Source organism: Pezoporus wallicus, unplaced genomic scaffold (genome assembly GCF_028554395.1).
Source record: "Pezoporus wallicus isolate ANWC-B61680 ecotype Strahan unplaced genomic scaffold, APGP_CSIRO_Pwel_v1 scaffold_6885, whole genome shotgun sequence".
Classification (NCBI taxonomy): Eukaryota; Metazoa; Chordata; class Aves; order Psittaciformes; family Psittacidae; genus Pezoporus; species Pezoporus wallicus.
Genome location: NW_026638858.1, coordinates 1,359,357 through 1,379,815, shown reverse-complemented (window position 1 = coordinate 1,379,815; position 20,459 = coordinate 1,359,357). Strand labels below are relative to the sequence as shown.

General features: G+C 46.1%; 1 protein-coding gene across 2 annotated transcripts in view; it reads left to right on the top strand.

Moving 5' to 3' along the window:
- Positions 1-1,734: 1,734 nt before the first annotated feature.
- The window catches only part of TSPAN32 (tetraspanin 32), a 34,442-nt gene continuing 15,717 nt past the window's right edge, over positions 1,735-20,459 (top strand). For both annotated transcript variants that reach the window (XM_057412852.1, XM_057412853.1), the window contains exons 1-4: positions 1,735-1,812; positions 3,931-4,045; positions 5,356-5,453; positions 14,014-14,088. In XM_057412852.1, coding sequence (XP_057268835.1) covers positions 1,747-1,812; positions 3,931-4,045; positions 5,356-5,453; positions 14,014-14,088 — 354 coding nt within the window. In that variant the 5' untranslated portion in view covers positions 1,735-1,746. The remainder of the gene's footprint in view (positions 1,813-3,930; positions 4,046-5,355; positions 5,454-14,013; positions 14,089-20,459) is intronic.

Sequence of the window (20,459 nt, the reverse complement as noted above, 5' to 3'; positions counted from 1 at the left end):
CGCTTCTAGCCGACCACTGCTCTTGGCTGGGCTTCCCTAGCTGATTTTACACACAGAGCTGTGCTTTGTACCTTCTTGCAGCCCTTCCAGATTTAACCTGCAACTCCACCTGTGGACCAGCCCTACTGCTTTTGTACCACTGGTTATTTCCCTTGAAAATGCAGGTAACAATGCAACCATCTGTTCCATAGTGCCAGAAGAAGTGACAGGTGCTAACAGCTCTGTGTTCAGACGCAGTCCTGACTCCACCACAATGTTTTATAAGACGCTTTCCCAACTTGCCTGTCCCCAGGGGACCTGCTTTTGGACATGGATGTATGGGCATCAGCTGCATCACCAATCTGTTACCCTCTCTCTGTAGTCCTCCCTCTACTGCTCTCCTTCCCCACTGTCTATCCGGTGGTCTTTCTCAGGTGATTTCCAGCTGGTGGCTGGAGGAGGAAGGTCTCCATGTGTATGTGGGTACATCAGCATCCCCTGCTGCACATCAGAGATCCTCACTAGGGTAGAGACCCATGAGCCATAGGGTCGCCTGATTTTGGAAAGAGCTGTGGCAGCTCTCATTGCTGTCTCGGGAGGCTGCAACCAAGATGTTTTGCAAGAAAGCTTACACGAAAACTAGCGATGTAGTCAGAAGATCATTACATGCTTTTTCCTGTTTACATGGTTTTGTGCAACACACTTTCTCTTGCACCCATTTGCTCTCCAAAATGCATCTTCCTTCCTTTTTTCACTCCCCTCCACCACCTTCTATATCATTTTCCTGTAGCTACAATTACTGATGTGGGATGGTTTTACTTTTTCTCCCCCTTTCTTTGCCACGTAGGGAGGGTACCACTATTTTCCACTTGTCTAGCTCTGAAAGTAGGATGATTAAGACATTCAGCCATCAAGCCTCCCTTTGGACAGATTGTTCTTGAGGCTTTTCTGCAATTTACTTTCAGGAAATATGCATGCAGCAGGTAGCTGGTTTTGAACACCAGAAGTCACCTGAGTCTTCTGTAGCTGTGGGTCAATGGGCTCTTCAGTGCTACGAGAGGGGAAAGAACAGAGTCAAAATGTCCGTGGACAGTGAAGGTCTCCTGAGAAGGGAGTTATACTTATGTATATACATTTTCCTGAATAAAATGCTACCAAGGGGATTTTTATCTATCATCTGCAAATAAAAATTTTAGTAGGGTCTCAGCCAAAGGTTATTGCCATGTAGTGATTTCTAAACAGAGAGGGAAGACTTTCATGCAGATCCTGTTTGGTGGTTTTGATCTCTTTTTTAAACAACAGGTTGGGGCTGAGGTTTTTTTTTCTAATGTTTTCCTAAACTTTTTTCCCAAGATAGTATTTAAACAGATTAAAGGAAAAAAAAAAAAAAAGTTAGTGACAGTGTTCATTAAAGCAAAACTGCCTCCCGGTGACAGTGCCAAAAGGAGCATTTCAATACTGATTCATGACTGAAGAGTTTCAGAAATTGTTTTAAGAACCATTGCTCCAAACTAAAAGAAAGGCTGATTTTTCTTATGCTTTTCCTCCTTTCCCAGCTGGCTACATGTTGGAGCTGATAGCAGCCCACCAAAAGCCCAGGCAGAAGGCAGCTGCTCTAACCAGGATTTGATTAGTCGGGCAGGAGGAAGTGCAGCAGCACGTGGTGGGGACTACACTTCCCGAGAGGCCCTGCTGTGGCCATGCCTCCCTTTGGGGAAACCCAGGCTTTATCAAGGGCTGGAGGGACGACTCTGGGGACAAGCAGCCATGGGAGTCAGATGCGGGATGAAGGCCACCAAGTGCCAGCTGCTGGTGACCAGCCTCTGTGTCATGGTGAGCAGGCAGGTTTGGGGCGATCTCTGCAGAACTGAGGTGAACCATTGCTTTTCCTGTCCCTGGTCAGGGAGAGTCAGGCTTTCCCATGCTGTTTTTCACGGGTGGAGGGCAAGCAAAGCTAACTGCCTGAGTTATCGTTGCGCCCAGCACGGTTATCGCTGGCTGCCATTATCGCGGTCCCTACCCCCCCGCCTTTCCCCCGCTGATAGACTTCTGGTTTCTCAGGGCTGTCGTGCCGCTGCAGCTTTCACAAGCCAGTGGCCACCTCGAAGGAGAAAGCAAAGGTCGCTGCTGGCAGAATGGGTGGTTTTCAGCAAAAAGGTATTTGCTCCTGTCTCCCTGGGGCAAAAGAGGGAGGATGGACCTGCTGCAGTCACACTTGTTGCTGTTAGGATTGTAAGCTGCAGGTGGAATTGGCCAGGATATGAAACCACAAGGCTTCAGTGGAGGTATATGTGAGAGGTCTGTGGGTCTGTACCACAAAGTGAAAGCAATTCTAGAGATCCTTTTTATCAGCTTTTGAAGCAAGTTCAAGGGGAGCTTCTCAACATTTGCTGTTACAGCTGATGTGAGACAGTGGAAACTGAGAAATGCTTCTCCTGGATGTTGAGTTGTGTGTGTTTGTTGCCTTTTCACTTCATCAAAAGGCTTAAAAAAATAATAAAAAGAATAACAAACAAGCTTAAAGAAAAAAATAATCTCTATTTAGTTCAAAGAGGGTTGGTGGCTTGGAAAGAGTGTAATTTAAAGGTAATAGTTTATTTTGGGCCATACATGAAATGTAGTTTGTCCAAATTTCAAGTCTGTTGGCTGTAGTGACTATACATCATTCTCTCTTCCAAATAAAAAATATGTCATTTGGAGGAAATCAAAGGAGGATTGCTACCAAGCATATTCAGAGGAGATATTAAGGCACAGCTGCCCTGGATAGCTAGGATCACATTATTGCAGTTGGGAGGATTTTAGAGTGTTGTTTCTCAGATATCTAAGCTAACTGGTGTTGCACTTGGCATTTTGCTGGGTGTGGGTTGAGATATGCAATAATGCGCAGCATGGAGGATGAGTGGCTGCCAAAAATTAAGTTATTTATAAGGAGAAAATGCTAAATTTTTGATTTATTTAGTCTCCAAAGCTGTAAGTCTCCAGCAAAAGCTACTAGAAAATGTCATACAGAGGAGATTATGTTGACACCGGACTGTCATATCTGACACAGGGATAGCTGCCTTGTGTTTTCGTATTGTAAAAGCAAAAAATAATGAAAGCTTATCTTAGGAGCTAGGAGTGGCCTCAAATCTTGTATTTTCCAGGTTCGTTACACTAAAGTTGGAGGTGTTTTTAACTGTGCTGCTGTTGGTGCCTCCTTCTCAGCTCTGCCACTGGTTGTGCTGCAAGGCACATGTGCCATCAGAAGGCAGGTGCATCAGAAATGTTCCCTCTCTATTGCCTGGACCAGCTCTGGGCAACACAAAGGGTAACATGCTGGTGGTTACCCTGTGCCTTAGTCATGCCAGTGCTCTCAGGGATGGGACAGAAACATGAGTGGCCCAGCACCACATTGTGGAGACAAAAGCCAGCACAGATTACTCAAGAGTACTACAAGACTCAGCTTTTTGCTGAGTATATGGTGTGTTTTACAAATACACAAATATGTATATACAAAATATTGTATATTTTACAATAGGAAATAACAGCTAACAGCAGGCAATGGGACTAGCATTGCAAAGAACAATGCAGAGAACATCACCCCTGCCCAAAAGCACTATTGAAGCTGGCAGCCCTTAAAACTGCATGTGCATACTCTGCAGAGCCAATGAGACTGCACAAGTGTGCTGCAAGAGCATCAATCCTCTGGGTTTTCTTCACATGGTGGGAACTTCATTCAATGACACTGGCCAAGAGACTTTGGGCTGTGCAGTGTCACGTGCACTCATTATGCAACAGATAAAATGTGCTTTAGTATGTTTAAGTGTCTGGGGCTTGTCCTTTTATGTGTATTTTGGGGTACATTTGGATGATCAGGCTTCCTGAATCTGCATGGAGCCCAGGAGTATCCAGATACACCTCACAGTAGGAACTGCTGCCTGTAAATCCTTTCCTAAAAACCTTCTTTTCCAGCTGCTGGGGTTGTCCATTGCCACGCTGAGCACAGTCACCCACTATGGGCCACATTTCACCCTCATCAGAGACATCTCCCTGGAGAGCAACTCTTACAGAGTCATCCACCACACAGGTATGTCACGGTCACATCCCAGTAAGACCTTTGGTAAACATGGGAGCTGAAGGATCCCCTAAGGCAGATGAAGGAAATGCAGAGGTATCACAGAAAGAGGCAGAGGCTGCCTTTTGGAGGATGCATCAGGGCTGACACAGTCCCACAGGCACTTTTTTTCTTTATCAGATCTGTACACCTGGCACCAAAAGTGCTGCTGCATTTGCTCCTGTCCCTCTATTCATTGTCTCCCCAGCTTTCCAATGTGCTGCAGTGAAAGCTCAGGGGGAGCTCAGCCACAGATGGACCTAAAGGTGCTGTGGGGCTGGAAGGGCCCTGGGGACATGGGGAGGGGGACTCTTACAGGAGTTGAAGTAGAGCTGAAAATTGAAGCTGGGAGCCAAAATGCATGGGAAAACCTGTTTTTGTTTTTTTTTTTTTTTGAGGAAATGTAGGGGGTTTTCCCTACAGAAGGGAGAAATATGAATTGAGTCTCGGGTACAAGGCTAGAGCAAAGAAATGAGAACAGCCCAGATGCTAAAATGCCCTGCTCGTCTCTGCTGCACTTGCATCTGCTGCTTTTCCTGAGCTGTACTGTGGGCTTAAACATATATGGGCATATACCCTCTCTAGATCCTGGTTTTCAATTTCAGTTTAACATGGCAGGTGTTAAAAAAACAATGTTAGCCCAAAGCTTAGGTATAGCCTTCCCCCTTTCCTACACATAGCAGATTATATCGACTGGCACTTAATGCAGCCTCGCAGGTTCTCTCTTCCCAGCTACCCCTCTCTAGCAATGCTTCCACTTGCTTTGCTTGCAAGCACTAATTCCTTGCAGTTAGCTCTGAGTGAGGGTTGCAAAGCCCTCTGCAGTGCTGTGGCCCTGGGGTACCAGCTGTGACCCTGCCTTAGCAGGGAGGAAACCAGAGGGCAAGTGTTGCACCAGATTAGCAGCACACAAAGTCCTGATAGAGTCCATGGGACAGCTGCTGCACAGCAGCACCCCACATTCAGGGGATCCTTATCACAGTTCTGAAATAATTGACAGCTTGTGGTCTGTTGGGTGGACCAACACCCTTTTAGGGTGCTTCCCTCTGCTGAAGCTGTGGGAACTGCTCAGGGGTTTGCAGCCCTGCTAGGCAACTACAGCACACACAGATGGGGGGCACTGAATAAATCAGAAAACATTCCAGTTCTGCAGCCTGGTCCCCTTGGACCAGCTCCCCAACATTCACTTTCTGCTCCCTCCTTGGGTGAAAGCATTGGACAAGGTCTCTCTTAGCCCTGAAGTCTTTGTCTGACCACAGCTCCCACGTCTGACTTCCTTCCAGCTTTCTACTTTGGGATCTGCATCAGCATGACCCTGATCCTCGCAGCCCTGCTGGGCTCTGTCGCCATGGTGCGGGAATCGCAAAGCCTCACTGCCATGGTGCGTATCGAGTGGGGCTTTTTGTAACCTTGGGCTGGTACCGTTAAAATGTGGGGGGTTAAAATGGGGTTCTGCCAGGGAGTGTGCACGCCTGGGGAAGAACATCCTATTGCTCCACCCTGTGCTGCAAGGGTGCACTTTTGTAAAAGGCATGACCTCTTCCAGCTGAGGATTGCATCCTTCTGTTCCTTGTTTCTTTTGCCAAGATGCCTGTATGCAGCTTTCAGAGCAGGGTCAGAGGCAGGTGCTTCTCTGCCAAAGCAATTGCAGTGATGATGATTCCCACTGTATTTTCTTTCTCAGCAAGTCAACACGTGGCTTGTGTGGGGAAACCTTAACAATGCCATTTTGAGTACCAAGTTGTTCCTCTGACTTGTGACATCAAAGTCAGCTTCCCTCCTTCCTCCCTCCACCAGTGGGTGGTGTGAGGCATACAAAGCACGGCAGCAGGCACAGGGGCTTTGGGCTGGACCCTCAGTTTCAGCCTCAAAGGAGAAGGTGAAGGGGTACCAAAAGAACTGAAATGGCACCTTTCTGTTCTCCATCATCCACAAAGTGCCTGTTTCGGCCTGGACCATGCCAGGATTAGTGAGCTCAGCTCCATTTAAAAACACAGCTTGCACACAGGGCTTGGTCTGAATGGAACAGCTTCCAGCCTCAGGGCTGGAGGGATGAGCAGAAAAGCACTGCTCACTGCATGTTTGCCCATGCTATGTGAAAGGCAGGAGTTAACAGGTAGGTTGCTGTGCATGAAGCCATACTTAATATAAAATAATTGCACTGCTGTCATACATAAACTAGCTTTGCGGAGATTTATTTAATCTATCTAATTGGGAAAAATTATACTGATGGCAGAAATGAAAAGCTGACAACTTAAAACTTGGTGCAAGGCAGCTACTGAAGTTAATGTTCTCACCTTCTCAATATGCAGTCTTCCTTTCTCTGTTTGAGGTGTTCAAAGGGGCCTGAGTGACACAGTTCCCATGAATGTGGCTAGCAGAGTATATATAATTTCCCCCTATTTTGCTAACATATACTTTAACGTCTGCCTGCAATTACCACATCTAAAACAACAGATGAGTATGCATGGGCCAGTGAAGATTGTCACAGCTGCCTGAAAATACAGTTGAACTTCTCTATAATGTTTATTTGCTTGCCTTACTCTCTGTGTGGTATGGTTTGGGACATGCCACTACGTAAAACATGCTTTTAAAGTTATAGCTGTTTCCTGAACAGTTAAATTAAAACATAGCAGCAAACTCCACAGTTGCTGTCCTCTTGAGGGCACCTGATGCTTCTTTCCCTTCCCCCTGCCATGGGGATGAGGACCCGAATGTCCTTTACTCCAGATACCCATCGACTCCCCCAGACTGACTGGTTTGGTGTAACACAGCCAAGAAACCTCCGGCTGGCAGAACTGCCAACCTAGCCATTTACTTTTGTGCTTCCTGGCATGTCCTATTCGCTTTGCTTTAGCATGCACATTTTGCATCCTTTGGGAGAGTTGGCTGTCTTCATTTTGGATGTCTGATGATGATACCATTGCAGTGAGGACACAACATCATTGACTTGTGGGAAGAGGAGGAAAGTGCAAGTGCTTTCCCGCGGCCGTGGCAATGAGGCATCCCGCTCTGCCCGCAGTAGGGGATAATGGGATGCCCCTTGGTTGCTTTTAAGCTCCGTTTCAGCCGTCTTCGACAGCGTGAGGGTCCCCAGTGCGTGTGAAGATGGCAGGGCCCAGTGCCAAGGCAGGGGTGCCAGCCCGCTTCCGGCGAAGGGGGCCCTCCACCGCCGCGTTTCCCGGGAGCTGCCGGCCCGGCTGCAGCTCCGGCTCCGGCTCCGCCGCTGGAGGGGGCCGCGGCCCCGCCGAGCTCCGCTGTCCCCGCCCCGCGCTTGGCACCTGAAGATGGCGGGAAAACGCAGGGGGGAGGGTTGCTGCAGCCAGTGCGGCGGTGGCAGAATGTCCCCAGCTCTCCAGCATTTAGCAGGGGACCTGGCCGATACCATGTCACCAGCAACGTTATTCTCTGCTCCTGTTCAAACAGCTCATCAGCATCGTAAATAGGGGAGCTTTGCTTATTCCTTTAAATTGCAAGCCGTCTACTGCCGTTGTCTTACAGCAAGGGCCAGCCCATTGCTCGTTTTCCCACAAGGTCCTATCCCCTCCCAAGGCTCGTGTTTAATCTCTGATCTGGAAGCAAGACATGCAGGCAGGGAGAGCCAGCTCGATGGCTGTGGTGAGATGTAATCACAGGCAGGAGTGGGGTTCAGCCCTGTGGGGCTCTGAAACTTGCCGTTGGTGTCACAGCCTGCCCTGTTGATCCCCACTGGGCTGTAGCTCACAGAAGTAATTGCCACCCCCAGCCTGTAGCTTTTTTCCCACTTAATAGGATTTTTAACCTTCCCCCACTATTGATTGCAAAGGATTTTCCCTCTCCTGCAAAGTGTGTGTCTTAGAATCATAGAATCGTTAGGGTTGGAAAGGACCTTAAAATCATCTAGTTCCAACCCCCCTGCCATGGGCAGGGAAACCTTACGCTAAATCATATCACCCGAGGCCTCGTCCAGCCTGGTCTTGAACACTGCCAGGGATGGAGCATTCACAACCTCCCTGGGCAACCCATTCCAGTGCCTCACCACCCTAACAGGAAAGAATTTCCTTCTTATATCCAATCTAAACTTCCCCAGTTTAAGTTTTAACCCATGACCCCTTGTCCTGTCACTACAGTCCCTAATGAAGAGTCCATCCCCAGCATCCCTATAGGCCCCCTTCAGATACTGGAAGGCTGCTATGAGGTCTCCACGCAGCCTTCTCTTCTCCAAGCTGAACAGCCCCAACTTCCTCAGCCTATCTTCATACAGGAGGTGCTCCAGTCCCCTGATCATCCTTGTGGCCCTTCTCTGGACTTGTTCCAACAGTTCCATGTCCTTTTTATGTTGAGGACACCAGAACTGCACACAATACTCCAGGTGAGATCTCACAAGAGAGGAGTAGAGGGGCAGGATCACCTCCTTCAACCTGCTGGTCATGCTCCTTTTGATGCAGCCCAGGATACGGTTGGCTTTCTGGGCTGCAAGTGCACACTGCTGGTTCATGTTCATTTTCTCATTGACCAACACCCCCAAGTCCTTCGCCACAGGGCTGCTCTGAATCTCTTCTCTGCCCAACCTGTAGCTGTGCCTGGGATTGCTCCAACCCAGGTGTAGGACCTTGCACTTGGCATGGTTAAACTTCATGAGGTTGGCATCTGCCCACCTCACAAGTGTGTCAAGGTCCCTCTGGATGGCATTCCTTCCCTCCAGGGTATCAACCGAACCACACAGCTTGGTGTCATCGGCAAACTTGCTGAGGGCGCACTCAATCCCATTGTCCATGTCACCGACAAAGATGTTAAACAAGACTGGTCCCAACACCAATCCGTGAGGGACACTGCTCGTTACTGGTCTCCAGCTGGACATTGAGCCATTGACCACAACTCTTTGGTTGTGTGGCCATCCAGCCAGTTCTTTATCCACTGAGTGGTCCATCCATCAAATTGATGTCTCTCCAATTTAGAGACAAGGATGTCATGTGGAACAGTGTCGAACGCTTTGCACAAGTCCAGGTAGATGACATCAACTGCTCTACCCCTGTCCATCAGTTCTGTAGCCCCATCATAGAAGGCCACCAAATTGGTCAGGCAGGATTTCCCCTTAGTGAAGCCATGCTGGCTGTCACCAAGCACCTTGTTGTTTTTCATGTGCCTTAGCATGCCTTCCAGGAGAATCTGCTCCAAGATTTTGCCAGGCACAGAGGTGAGACTGTTTGGTCTGTAGTTCCCCGGGTCATCCATTTTCCCCTTCTTGAAAATGGGGGTTATATTTTCCTTTTTCCAGTCATCGGGAACTTCACCTGACTGCCATGATTTCTCAAATATGATGGCCAGTGGCTTAGCAACTTCATTCACCAGCTCCTTCAGGACCTGCAGATGGATCTCATCAGGTCCCATGGACTTGTGCACGTTCAGATTTTTAAGATGGTCTCGAAACCAGATCCTCTCCTACAGTGGGCCCAAGGTCTTCATTCTCACAGTCCCTGTGCCTTCCAAGACTTGGGTGGTTTGGTCAGAGCCTTTGCCAGTGAAGACCAAAGCAAAGAAGTCATTCAGAACCTCAGCCTTCTCCAAATCCTGTGTAGCCAGTTCTCCCTAGAGCTTCCTGAGGGGGTCTTGCATTCTTCCTAGTCTGTTTTTTATTTGCTATGTACCTGTAGAATCCCTTCCTGTTATCTTTAATACCTCTAGCTAAGTTTAATTCTAACTGGGCCTCTCTTGTGTAGAAGACCATTTAATTCAGTCTTTAATCAAAGAGAGGAGACACCAGTGTATCGGTGCCTGACATCTGTGGCTGTATAGGAAACCAAGCTGCGCTCTGGGGAAGCCTGCATAGCTGTGGGTAATCCACCACAACGCCGCTTGGTAAACCAGCTACCCTGGGGAGACACCAGCAAGGATGCAAATGGGCTTAGAGGAGCATTGCCCTGGTCACTGACCTGTTGGGTTGATCCCACCTCCTCCTTGTGTCTCAATTTCCCTACTGGTCTTTTTTCCCCCCCTTCTATTTAAATTATAAATGCTTACCCTGCCTGCCTATCTGAAGGTTTGTGTATATGCAAAGGAGGGGCCTCAGTCTTTGCAGGCCTTAATGGTGCTGTCCTAATAACAACAGTTGGGTGCACAGTGGTTGGAAACCAGAACAGGTCAAACTGACTAAAGCACTCATATTTTAGGAGCTTGTCTTTCTGCTGCATTAGCAGCACCAACAGACCAGACGGACACTGCTGTGCATTCACTGATGCTTGTGAGGTATCTAGAGAGTAACTGAGAACTTAAGGATAAAAATTATGTTCTAAAACCTGCATATTATCGCTAAAGCTCCTCTTAGGGAGAGTGGTGACAGGCTTATTGACTGTCCTCAAGTTCTGGCAAACCCTGCTGTTTAGTGATCCATGGTCCATCATGTAGTCAGTCCTGAATGTAAACATCCTGCAGCTCTCAGGGTCCCTGAAGGCCATGTCGCTATTGAAGGGGAGGAGAAGGAAGGAAAACTGCAGTTTTGCTAGTACTGCTTGTACAAAGAAAAGACTCTGGCTCCAGTGGGGTTTAAGGAACAGTGTCAGATGGAGACAGGGGAGATAAAAAAAAACAGGGAGCAACTAGAATATCCCTATAAGAATAAAATTCTTATACCTGAACTTTCCAGCCTAAAACCCCCTCTGTACAGCAAAATTCATGTTCAGGATGGAGTAGCTATTCCACGTACCAGGTCAAAATAATTTCTGTGGCAAAAAGGCCTTAATGAATGCCTGATATAGCCGAGTTTTTCACCCAGAATGATGTCAGTAGGGCCAGCACACAGCACAAGCTGTTTGCTTTACTGTGCCCAGGTGTATCATTGCAGACAAGTGTGTAGAGAGTCCTTAATAACACTGCAGCTCACTTCAGCATCTTGCTTGCACAATGAATATGTCTCGTGTGCAACCCCTCTTGGTTCAGCACTCCCAAGCAAGGCATCCAGTGGTCCAGTGGAAGCAGGCATAGGCAGAGACAATGTGTCTAGCTAGAGCTGAAAACAGATTCCTCTTTTGGACTGTCTCATGTTTGCTGCATGGAAAGGCAAAACCAGTGTGTGTTCTTAGATGAACTGGGTCAGGAAGAGAGGGATACAACCGGATGGGTGCGATCTGAAATTAGCTCCCATCTTCCTTGACCCTGGGCTGTGAAGTCTGGCAGGGAGCTGACCCTTGCAGTGGCCACAGCAGCTGGAGCTGAACAGAACACAACACAAGCCGGCTCCTTCCCTGGGAGGGCAGGGGTCTGGTAGAGCTGCTGAACCCAGTCTGAGATTAAGGGACCCCCTTAACTGTCAGGGCAGCGCCAGAAAGGTGAATTAAAAGATACACCAACCAACAGAGAAGGCTGTGCATTCTGTCAAGTCTCTCAAAGACAAATTGTTTCTTGTAGCAAGGATGGAAACAAGGTCATCCATAAAAGAGTAATTGATGCCTGGCTGGTGACAGCCCTCCACAGGGTGATGTGGCTGCCTCCTGCAAAGGGAACAAGGAGCACTCTGCAGCCAGCTCTGAGGAGCTCCAGGAGTCTGGGAGATGGTGAACCGGCCTTGACCCTTCCACATTTTGTATGTGAACTATGCGATGTCTTTTCCTTTTTTCTTTTGAATGTCTTCTAATGTAATTAGAAAGTTGCTTTTACAAAAGCCTTTAGGCTGGGAGGAGAAAAAGCAGCCTATAATTCATTTATAAGATGTTCTTGGAGACGTGTAATTGCTCTGCACTGGCTGATTGGAGCAGGTTCCCAAGGGGCTGCCTCTTGGTATTCCCAGAGAAGCTAGACAGAAATAAAGGGAGAGCTGATGCTGGAGGTGAAGGACTGAGGTGTGGGGTGGAGCTGAGGAAGGGAAGATGAGAAGGGAGATCTTAATCTGCTGGGGTTTTGGCCCCAGAGAGATGTTGTAAGAGCTGATGGGGGAAGGAAGGGAAAGCATGGGCAGAAAACTGGGTGGTGCCACTGACACACTTCTCAGTGTTCTCAGTCTCCAGGTTCATGGTGGGTCCCCTCAATTAAACACTGGAATGATGTGTGTAAAGAGCTTTCATATTGCTGTCAGTGCTGCTTTTTTTCTGCTATTGTTTTCTCTCTTTTTTTTTTTTTCTTGTCTTTGAGCTTGATTTTGGTGAAAACATTGACTTCTTATGCCTTTTGTTTGGGGTGAGATTGCAGGAAGAGGTGCAAAATGAAGGGTATGGTCCTAGTGAGGAGCAACCTGAAATGCTCCTGCAGTCTCACCTCCTCCATTCAGTTTGTGCTGTACTTTCAGAGGTTAAACCACCTACCTTGGCTGGGTTTGGGCTTGGTTGTGACCTGCTTTGGTCCATGCCATCTCACCCTGCATGCTCTTCCCCATCTTCACTACTTGTATCCCCCTTGTCATGTCAGTGTTCAATCAGACTTTCATCTCCTTTGGGGTCTTGTGTTATCCTATCTCAGCTCCTGGCAAGGCTGTGAGTGATCTCACCACCTATATGGCCAGACAGCTGCCAAAAATTAAAAGGAAAGACTGGACGTACATAATTTATGCTTTTCTTAAGAGCAGTTCCAGGGTTTCCCCCAGCATTTGATGCAGAGCCTGAAACAAGGCAGCCACAAAAAAGTGGAGTAATGCCAATGGCAGTCTTGTTGCTGGAGCAGTGCCCCTGGGCAGGGCATTGTCCTGCCAAGCAGAGAAATGCAGCAGGCAGCTCATGGACAAGAACCAGCAAAAGGCAATTTACTGGCATGTTCTCATTCATTTCCAGGATTTGATTTAATACATTTTCCTTTTGTCCTGCATATGGAGGAATTTGGGAGTTTTGAGAGTTATCGGAGTTTGTTTGGGTTTTAAGCAAAAGGTTTTTGTTGAAACAGGATTGGCAGCAGCAATGTTCTTCTTCCTCTCCTTAAGCTTGAATTTGGTAAACTTTAATGAAAGATTTAATCTTTTTAAAATCATACTATTAAAAAACTCATAGAAAAAAAAAATAGAAACCAAAATAATCTGTAGTCAGTTGGATAATTTTTCCCTGCTACATAACTTCATAACTTTGTGTTGGAAGAGGAACTGTTTCATGGAAAAACTTGTAAGGACAATAATTTTTGACTGGTGCTTATTCATCATTTTTTGCCATTCCAAGACTAAGCTCTGGATTCATATTTGATGAGCCCATTTGGCCTTCAAATGCTTTACAAGCAGTCTTTTTCTCCGTTTTTTTAATGTGAATGAGATCCTCTGGTGCAGCTGTCACAACAGGCAAAGGCTGTTTACATCAGGGTGGGTTTTTTTTTTTGGACCAGATTTGTTCAGATAAAGAGACAATGCCCATAACTTCCAGCTCTGCAAGCCTAGGGAAGAAGACAAAAGTCAAGCCACCTCCTCCATTATTTCCGTTGTTGTTTAGACTCTTCAAGGTCATTTGCTAGCCTTGATTATATTTATGTCATTCTTTTGTCTAACTAGGATGGTGCTGGTTTAAGGAAGGGTACTCACTTCTTCATGGACTATCCATGTGGGTTTTCCTCCTTTGAAATTGGTAGCCAGGTTTTAAACATTGGGGATTCAATCCTGTGAGTAAGAAGATGCTATTCTGGAGTATGGTCCTTCTGCAGAAGAGGAACATACTATAACTATAATGTTTGTCTCTCTTTTTTTTTTTTTTAATCTTTCCAAGGAGAATTTGGGCAGAACAGGTTAACTGCTCTGCAGGAAAATGGGTGCTTTTTTGGTCAACCTCTTCAAATGACCACAGGTTAATTAGAAGGCTCCTGATGGAGAATCACATTATTGTCCATCTAATTTCTTTTAACTAACCAGCATTATGAGGAATATTAAAAGAAAGTGATGTTTAGCTCTAACTTTTAACTAAACTTCTTCAAACAAGTGTATTAAATACATCCTGATGGTGTTTTCAGATGGGTATTTTTTCCCCCATCCTTTAACTGATGGTATTTTCCCTCTTCATCCTCAGGGATTTTTCTGTTTTGCTCTGGCCTTCTGCGGATTGGTCCCAGCTGCCTGCTGGAGATACACGCACAGCACGGAGGTAAGCATCGGCTGCTAGGAAATACCACCAGCATCTCATCAGATAGGGATTTTTTTTTGTAGCAACTTTCTCCCATAAAAGGGACATCTGGTGTTAATTAAGACATCTAAGCCAAGACCTATCAGATGCATGCTGTGTTCCACCCATCTCTTACAAGAACAGGGCTGCCTTTATCAGCTGCCTCTCCAATGGGGTCACTGAAGGGAGAAGCCATGGAAACCCTCACAGAGGGCAAACACTTTGTCCTGAAGGCAAAACAAAATGCAAGTCTTGTTTTAAATAGCTTTGGGATTTTTTTTCCAAGGGTTGTTTTGTTTTGTTTCAAATGAAATGCTTGCCTTTTGAAAAGTCATTTCCAGCCAGCTCTAATTCCTGATAATGCCACTTGGGAGCCTCTATTCAAAGGTCGTGGTGGGTTGTGACGGTTCAGGTTGTCTCTGGCAATATCCAGGATATGTGTTCATTAACTGGCAGCAGTGGTACAGTAAAAACTCTAGTGTGAAAAATGGTGTTTGGGCTGTTGTCATGCTGGACCAGAAAGATAAGATTGTATGAAGCCAAATATGCAAGAAAGTTGGGGTTTGAATTGTTACCCGTGAGCTTGCTGGTGCTGTAGTAGATGGGTGGTGTAGGAGATGAAGGTTCCGAGGAAGCTGTGTTGAGGCACACAGAGTTGCTTAGGGTCAGCCCTGGGCATTGCAGTGGGTATCCGTATCCAGGGGCTGGGATATCCCTGGGGCCACAGTAGCAGGCTGCTGGGGAGAGCAGAAATTGATCTTCATATTTAGTAGCCAAAATTCTCTGTTTCCTAAATCCAGAGAGAAACAGGGAATATAAATGAGGAAAGATTTAATTAGGCATGTCACTTACAAAACATACGGAGATTCGGTTTTGCTTGAAAGGTAACTTGTCTCACCAGTGATAGAAATGCAGATGTGAGAGAGAAATGCAGATGTGACTGTCCCTCCAGGACAAAGACAGGTAGTACAGTGCTCCACAGAACTGATGGGAGCAGGGGGAAGACTTCTGAAGTCGCATTATAGAGCTGTTTATTTGTCTGACTTTCTCAAAGTAAAGAGCAAACTTAAAGCAGGTGCTCTCGCCAGCCCCCTCCTTCTGGCAGTACTGTCAGAAATAGTTACTTGTGGTAGTACAAGGGAAAAAAATCAAACCTGGCCAAATTGACAGTTGTCTTGAAAGCCTGATGGGATTCATGCAGCTACCAAGAAAGGAAGAGAATGTGGGGATGTAAAACTGAATGTGGATGAATATGCCCATTTCACGTGCCTGAATCAGTGCTTCTGAAAGCAACAAGGGGCTACTGTCCCCATGTTCATGCAACAAATTTGCATTTTCCCATGAAAAACACTTAGACTTTCCAGTGAAAAGAAAATCAGACTGTTCAGTTTGGAAATGCCAGCTTGGAGCTGGCGTTGGTAGATCCCTTCGTCTCCCTGCACATGGGTGAGGTGATGAATTTAGGTAATGCTGAAAGCAGAGCCTTCCCCTCCTTCTGCAAGCAGGGAGATGGGATATGGGAGGTCCCTCCTACACCAAGCCACCGCAGATACTCTCAATGGTTTATTCCTCTTGATAACCAAAATTATAAAATATTTAAATTTTCCACTTCCTTCAGAAGCAGACCCCTCTTACAGAAAATCACCCGAAGTGGGAAAGCCATTTGAAAATTTGTTTTGATGGTTATTTTCAAGAGGCAGTAGATAGAAATGTTACTTGAACATGATGAAAGAAAGATGCCATTTTTGATCTGTGGCTGTTTCAGAGCCCTGCTTACAGCACTTCTTACAGAGCAACTATGCAGGACAGGGAAAAAGGACAAAAAACAATAAAAAGAGTTATTTTTAAATATTTGATATCCTCAGACCTGGCACTGTAAACAAAATGTGAATCTTCTCATTTCCCATTCTTTTCTGCTTTTGTGACCTTCTGTAGCTCCTTCAGAATTCTTTCAGACAGATGCCACTTGTTTAAATCTCAAGTTACCTGCATTCAGATAGACTTGGTGTTACATAGTCTTTATTCTGAAAATAACATATACCAGACATGCAGCAGTAAGTATCGAATCTGACATTTATCATGCTTTATCTAAAATGTTCTCTGTTCAGTATTGTAATTATTCCTCCTCTGTCAACCCATACATGTGGCCAGTGAACGGGTTTTGTGAGATCTAGGTCTCCTCTGTACTGTCTTCTCAGGCTGCTTTGCTTGAAACTTTCTTCAGAGGAACCTGTTTGCTCTTCCCTTCTCCTACTGGAAGAGGACATTAATCTTTTATGCTTTGTTAATGAGCAAGGGGATATCTTCTGAGATGGTGATTTTCTAACAGGGCCTGGGGTGCAAAGCTGGAATTAGCAGTTGCAGCTATTAAATAACAAGCACTGCTACACTTGAGGCTTTTTCTTGAAAAGAGCAGCTTTCCTGCTCCCTTCCCTGCATACGGGATCAGCGCGCTACTCCTGTCTCAGGATCTTCCTTCTAACGAGCACCTTTGCAAAGCCAGGAGCAGCATTGCCTGGGTCTTCAGGAGGCAAATCCTATCTTTGCATGCACAAAAGCAGCATGTGCATCTCTAGTTTCTGCAGATATGAAAGGAGTGACCCAGCACTTCCCAGTAATTTCTTAAGTGGGATTCTAGAGATCCTTCTAGTGGCAAACCAAGCCTGTGGTTTCTTCAGGGTGTGTTTGTGTCTGTAACTGCTTCCACTGCTGTGTGTAGGAGCAGACTTGTGCAGAGTCCAGTCTGTCTCATCTGAAGTCAATGCTCAAATGCTGGCTTAAGTCATAAAGACTTTAATGGGACTTGAATACAAACTGAAGGTGCATTCAGGTGTTTCCTGAAAGCAGACCCAAAGCGTACAGATAGTTTTCCTTTGGTTTACAATTCAGTGGTGCTGGATCAGAATTGTGGCCACTAATGGGGGTCTTATTTTCAAAAAGCTGTGATTTGGCTGTGCTAACACTGTGAATAATCCGATATCCTCCTTGCTCTTGCTGTTATTCTGCCAGGCACAATCACTTTAAGGGAAGCAGAAAGCTTTGTCCAGTCTCTGAAGTCCATGGGAAAGAAAAAGAGAGGGGGAAACCCCTCCCCCTTCCATAGGGTTTTTAAATATTGTGAGTCTTTCCTTGTGTTTATGTTCTCATCACACAGTAACAGCCCACTCCCCCCAGTGAGACACTGCTCGCTTTTGTCTGAGGCGCCACTCAGGCATTTGTACTCATGGGTTTATAATTTATCACTGCCCTGATGCTGAACCCGCATGGCCCCATTTCTGCTGCTTTCTGTGGCACAGTGTTAGCTGGAGGTTCTTTCTCCAGCAGCATCAGCCCGCAGTACCTGAGACCACTCGGATGGTCACCATCACCATGGCACTGTCCAACCTTCACACTGCTGTTAGGATGCTTATCACAGCAGAGCAGCCAGCGCCAGCTGGAAGGTGACAGTGCTCCCCGAGGGCTAGCTCTGTTGCTGATACAACTGGGTTTTTTAAGCTAAAACTATTTTCAATATCTTTCAGTACTTCCTGTTGGGAAGCGGTCTAAAGTGGCACTGGTTTCAAGTACTGTGGGTGAGAGAATAAGGATTACTGGGATAATTTTCTACGATGTTGGGAGGTTCATAAATTGCTATGTTGTTCATCTTGAATGACAATAGCATAAAGGGTCAGTGTGGACCCTTTGCAGCCTGTTGGTTTTGCAGTTTTAAAATGGACACCTTCCATATGAAGACAGGCTAAGAAAATCGGAGCTATTCAGCCTGGAGAAGAGAAGGCTGTGTGGAGACCTCATAGCAGCCTTCCAGTATCTGAAGGGGGCCTACAAGGGTGGTGGAGAGGGACTCTTCATCAGGGTTTATAGTGATAGGACAAGGGGTCATGGGTTCAAACTTAAACAGGGGAAGTTCAGGTTGGATATAAGGAAGAAGTTCTTTACTGTGAGAGTGGTGAGGCGCTGGAACAGGTTGCCCAAAGAAGTGGTAAATGCTCTATCCTTCGCAGTGTTCAAGGCCAGGCTAGACAGAGCCTTGGGTAACATGGTCTAGTGTGTGGTGTCCCTGCCTATGGCCGGGGGGTTGGAGCTAGATGATCATCAGGTGCTTTCCAACCCTAACTATTCTATGATTCTGTGAAATACTTAGTTTGTTAAAAAAATAATAATAATAAAAAAAAATCCAACAACAAAAAAGCAAACAGTTCCTCCCCTCATGCCCAAACCAAAAAACCAGGAGGACCTTGATACACTGAGGCTGGTGTCACTTGCAAGGGGTGCAGCCATAGATCTGGAGGATTTAGTGAGAAAAACTCATGAGGGTTGATTAACTTCCTGCCTGGTTTTTCTATACTTCCCTGTAAAGTATTTGGTGCTCTGCCAAAATCACAAAGTGATGCTCCTGGCTGAATCCAAGTATCACAGAGATGGCTCTGATGCACCCCTGCCCACTGTCTGAGTGGGAGGTATAGCACCCATGCAGCTAGAATTTTGCTGTTCTTTTTGAGACCTGGAGATGGGAAGTGAGGAGGAGGTGAGAGTGTAACAGCTCAGCACTTTCCTTGTTTTAAATATTTTGTGCAAGGGCCTGATGGAAGTGCTAGGATCAGAAGTAAACAGATTTGTAAGGCTTTTCTTTTCCTGAATTTTTTGTTCTGTGATGGTATTTCTCCTTCCGTGTATTCCCTCAGTGACAGACCATAAGATGGTCACGGTTTGCGTGGTCCTCTTTCAAAACCAGACAGTGGGGGGAAGTCCATATATATAAAAAAATGTTTACATATCTATATATAGATATATAATCTTTAGAGAGACATTGAAAAGAAAAAGTGAAAACCATTTTGCTAAAAGCCTCATCTGGGTCTTCTCGCTTGAGCAGTTCAATGACCACCACCAGTCGGGGGGAGCAGCACCTTCTTATCTTGTGCAGTTTTCCATGGAAGTCCTCAAAGGCCGCTCAGGTTTGCAGCACTGGGTGTATTTCTGCCGCTGGGATTGATTGGCTTGAGGAAGGCTGGAGAGGAGGGAGCTGTGAAGGAAGTACACAGCTGCAGCAAGCTGTAATGACTGCGTTGGATAAGGCAATGATGTCTTGGTTGAGCAGAGTGTGGGGAGGAGCCCATGTTACCATGTGCTCACTCCAAGTGGTGGGAGTTGCTCTACTGCTTGGCGAAAGTGCCCAGAGCAATTTTACCTCCTCTATTTCACTGCAGTTGCACCATTGCTTTATTGAAACCCAAGCAGTTGCATCTTCCTCCTTTAACCCCATTTCTGACATGCTGTGAAGGTGTTCATTTCTGCCTGCCAGGGAGGAAAGGGAAGACAGAGTAGCAAAATGTAGACATGTGGTGGGTGTTTTTTTACTGCAGCAAGGAAGGATTTTGAGTGAATCAACCACTTTATTCCATTTTCCCATCTTAACTGACTAACTTGCTGTTTATAGCTAAGCAAGGGAGTCTGCAGTAGCCACTGCTGAAGGGGCATTCCTGAGTGATGCTAGTCAGTATATCCTTCTTGGTGACACTGAAAGAACATGAATTGCTGAGGTTGCCATTTTTTCTGAGGCTGCAGCACATATGCTTGGTTTGGTACCTCAAAGGCATGAAGAACAACAGGAGAGGAGTTTCCCCCTCTTGCTTACTGTGCTGCTCTTCCTGCTCTGCTTTGTCGAGGGTGTTCCTGTTAAGCAGACAGGCTTGTCTCTGAGATAATCCTGACATCTCCTTTCACTGTATTGTCCTTGAGCTCCAGCTTTGCAGAGGGAATTTTGGCTGCTGACTGTTTCAAAGATGGTTCATGAGTAAGTCTCAGTCTGTTGTTCTTGACATCAGTCCAGTCTACATTAGTCTTCTAATGTACATCTAAGTGACTAGCTCAGGTTGCCTAGGCACAGGCATTTGCTGGCAGCAGGATTCATTGATACTCTGGTTTGCAAAGCGATCAGGAACTGAAGGCTGACCTCCTTGTCTGATGTTTCTGTTCCAAATCCAGTTACAGGTAAAAATTATCCTTGATAAATAACCTGAGTCAAGAATGTCAGTTTTCCTCCTGAAGGAGGTAAGACTGAAATTTGCTTTAGTTTCTAATAGCCAAGGGTAAGAACACTAATGGTTTAGAGTAAATGCCTTCCTGCAGGCATAAATTCTGCTTCTTGGGGGATAAAGGATTTAGAGGATGATAAACAATCTCAAAATTCCTTCTTCCTTTTTTTTTTTTTTTACTTTAATTGAAAAAAACGACTGCACTGGATAAAACAATATTGCAGATAAGGATAGGTTGTGAAACCATCTGGTGACTGTCTTATGCTTTCAGCTTTTATTTTTTTATCTCATAAGGCATGCATGAGTTAGCAGGGCATTTAG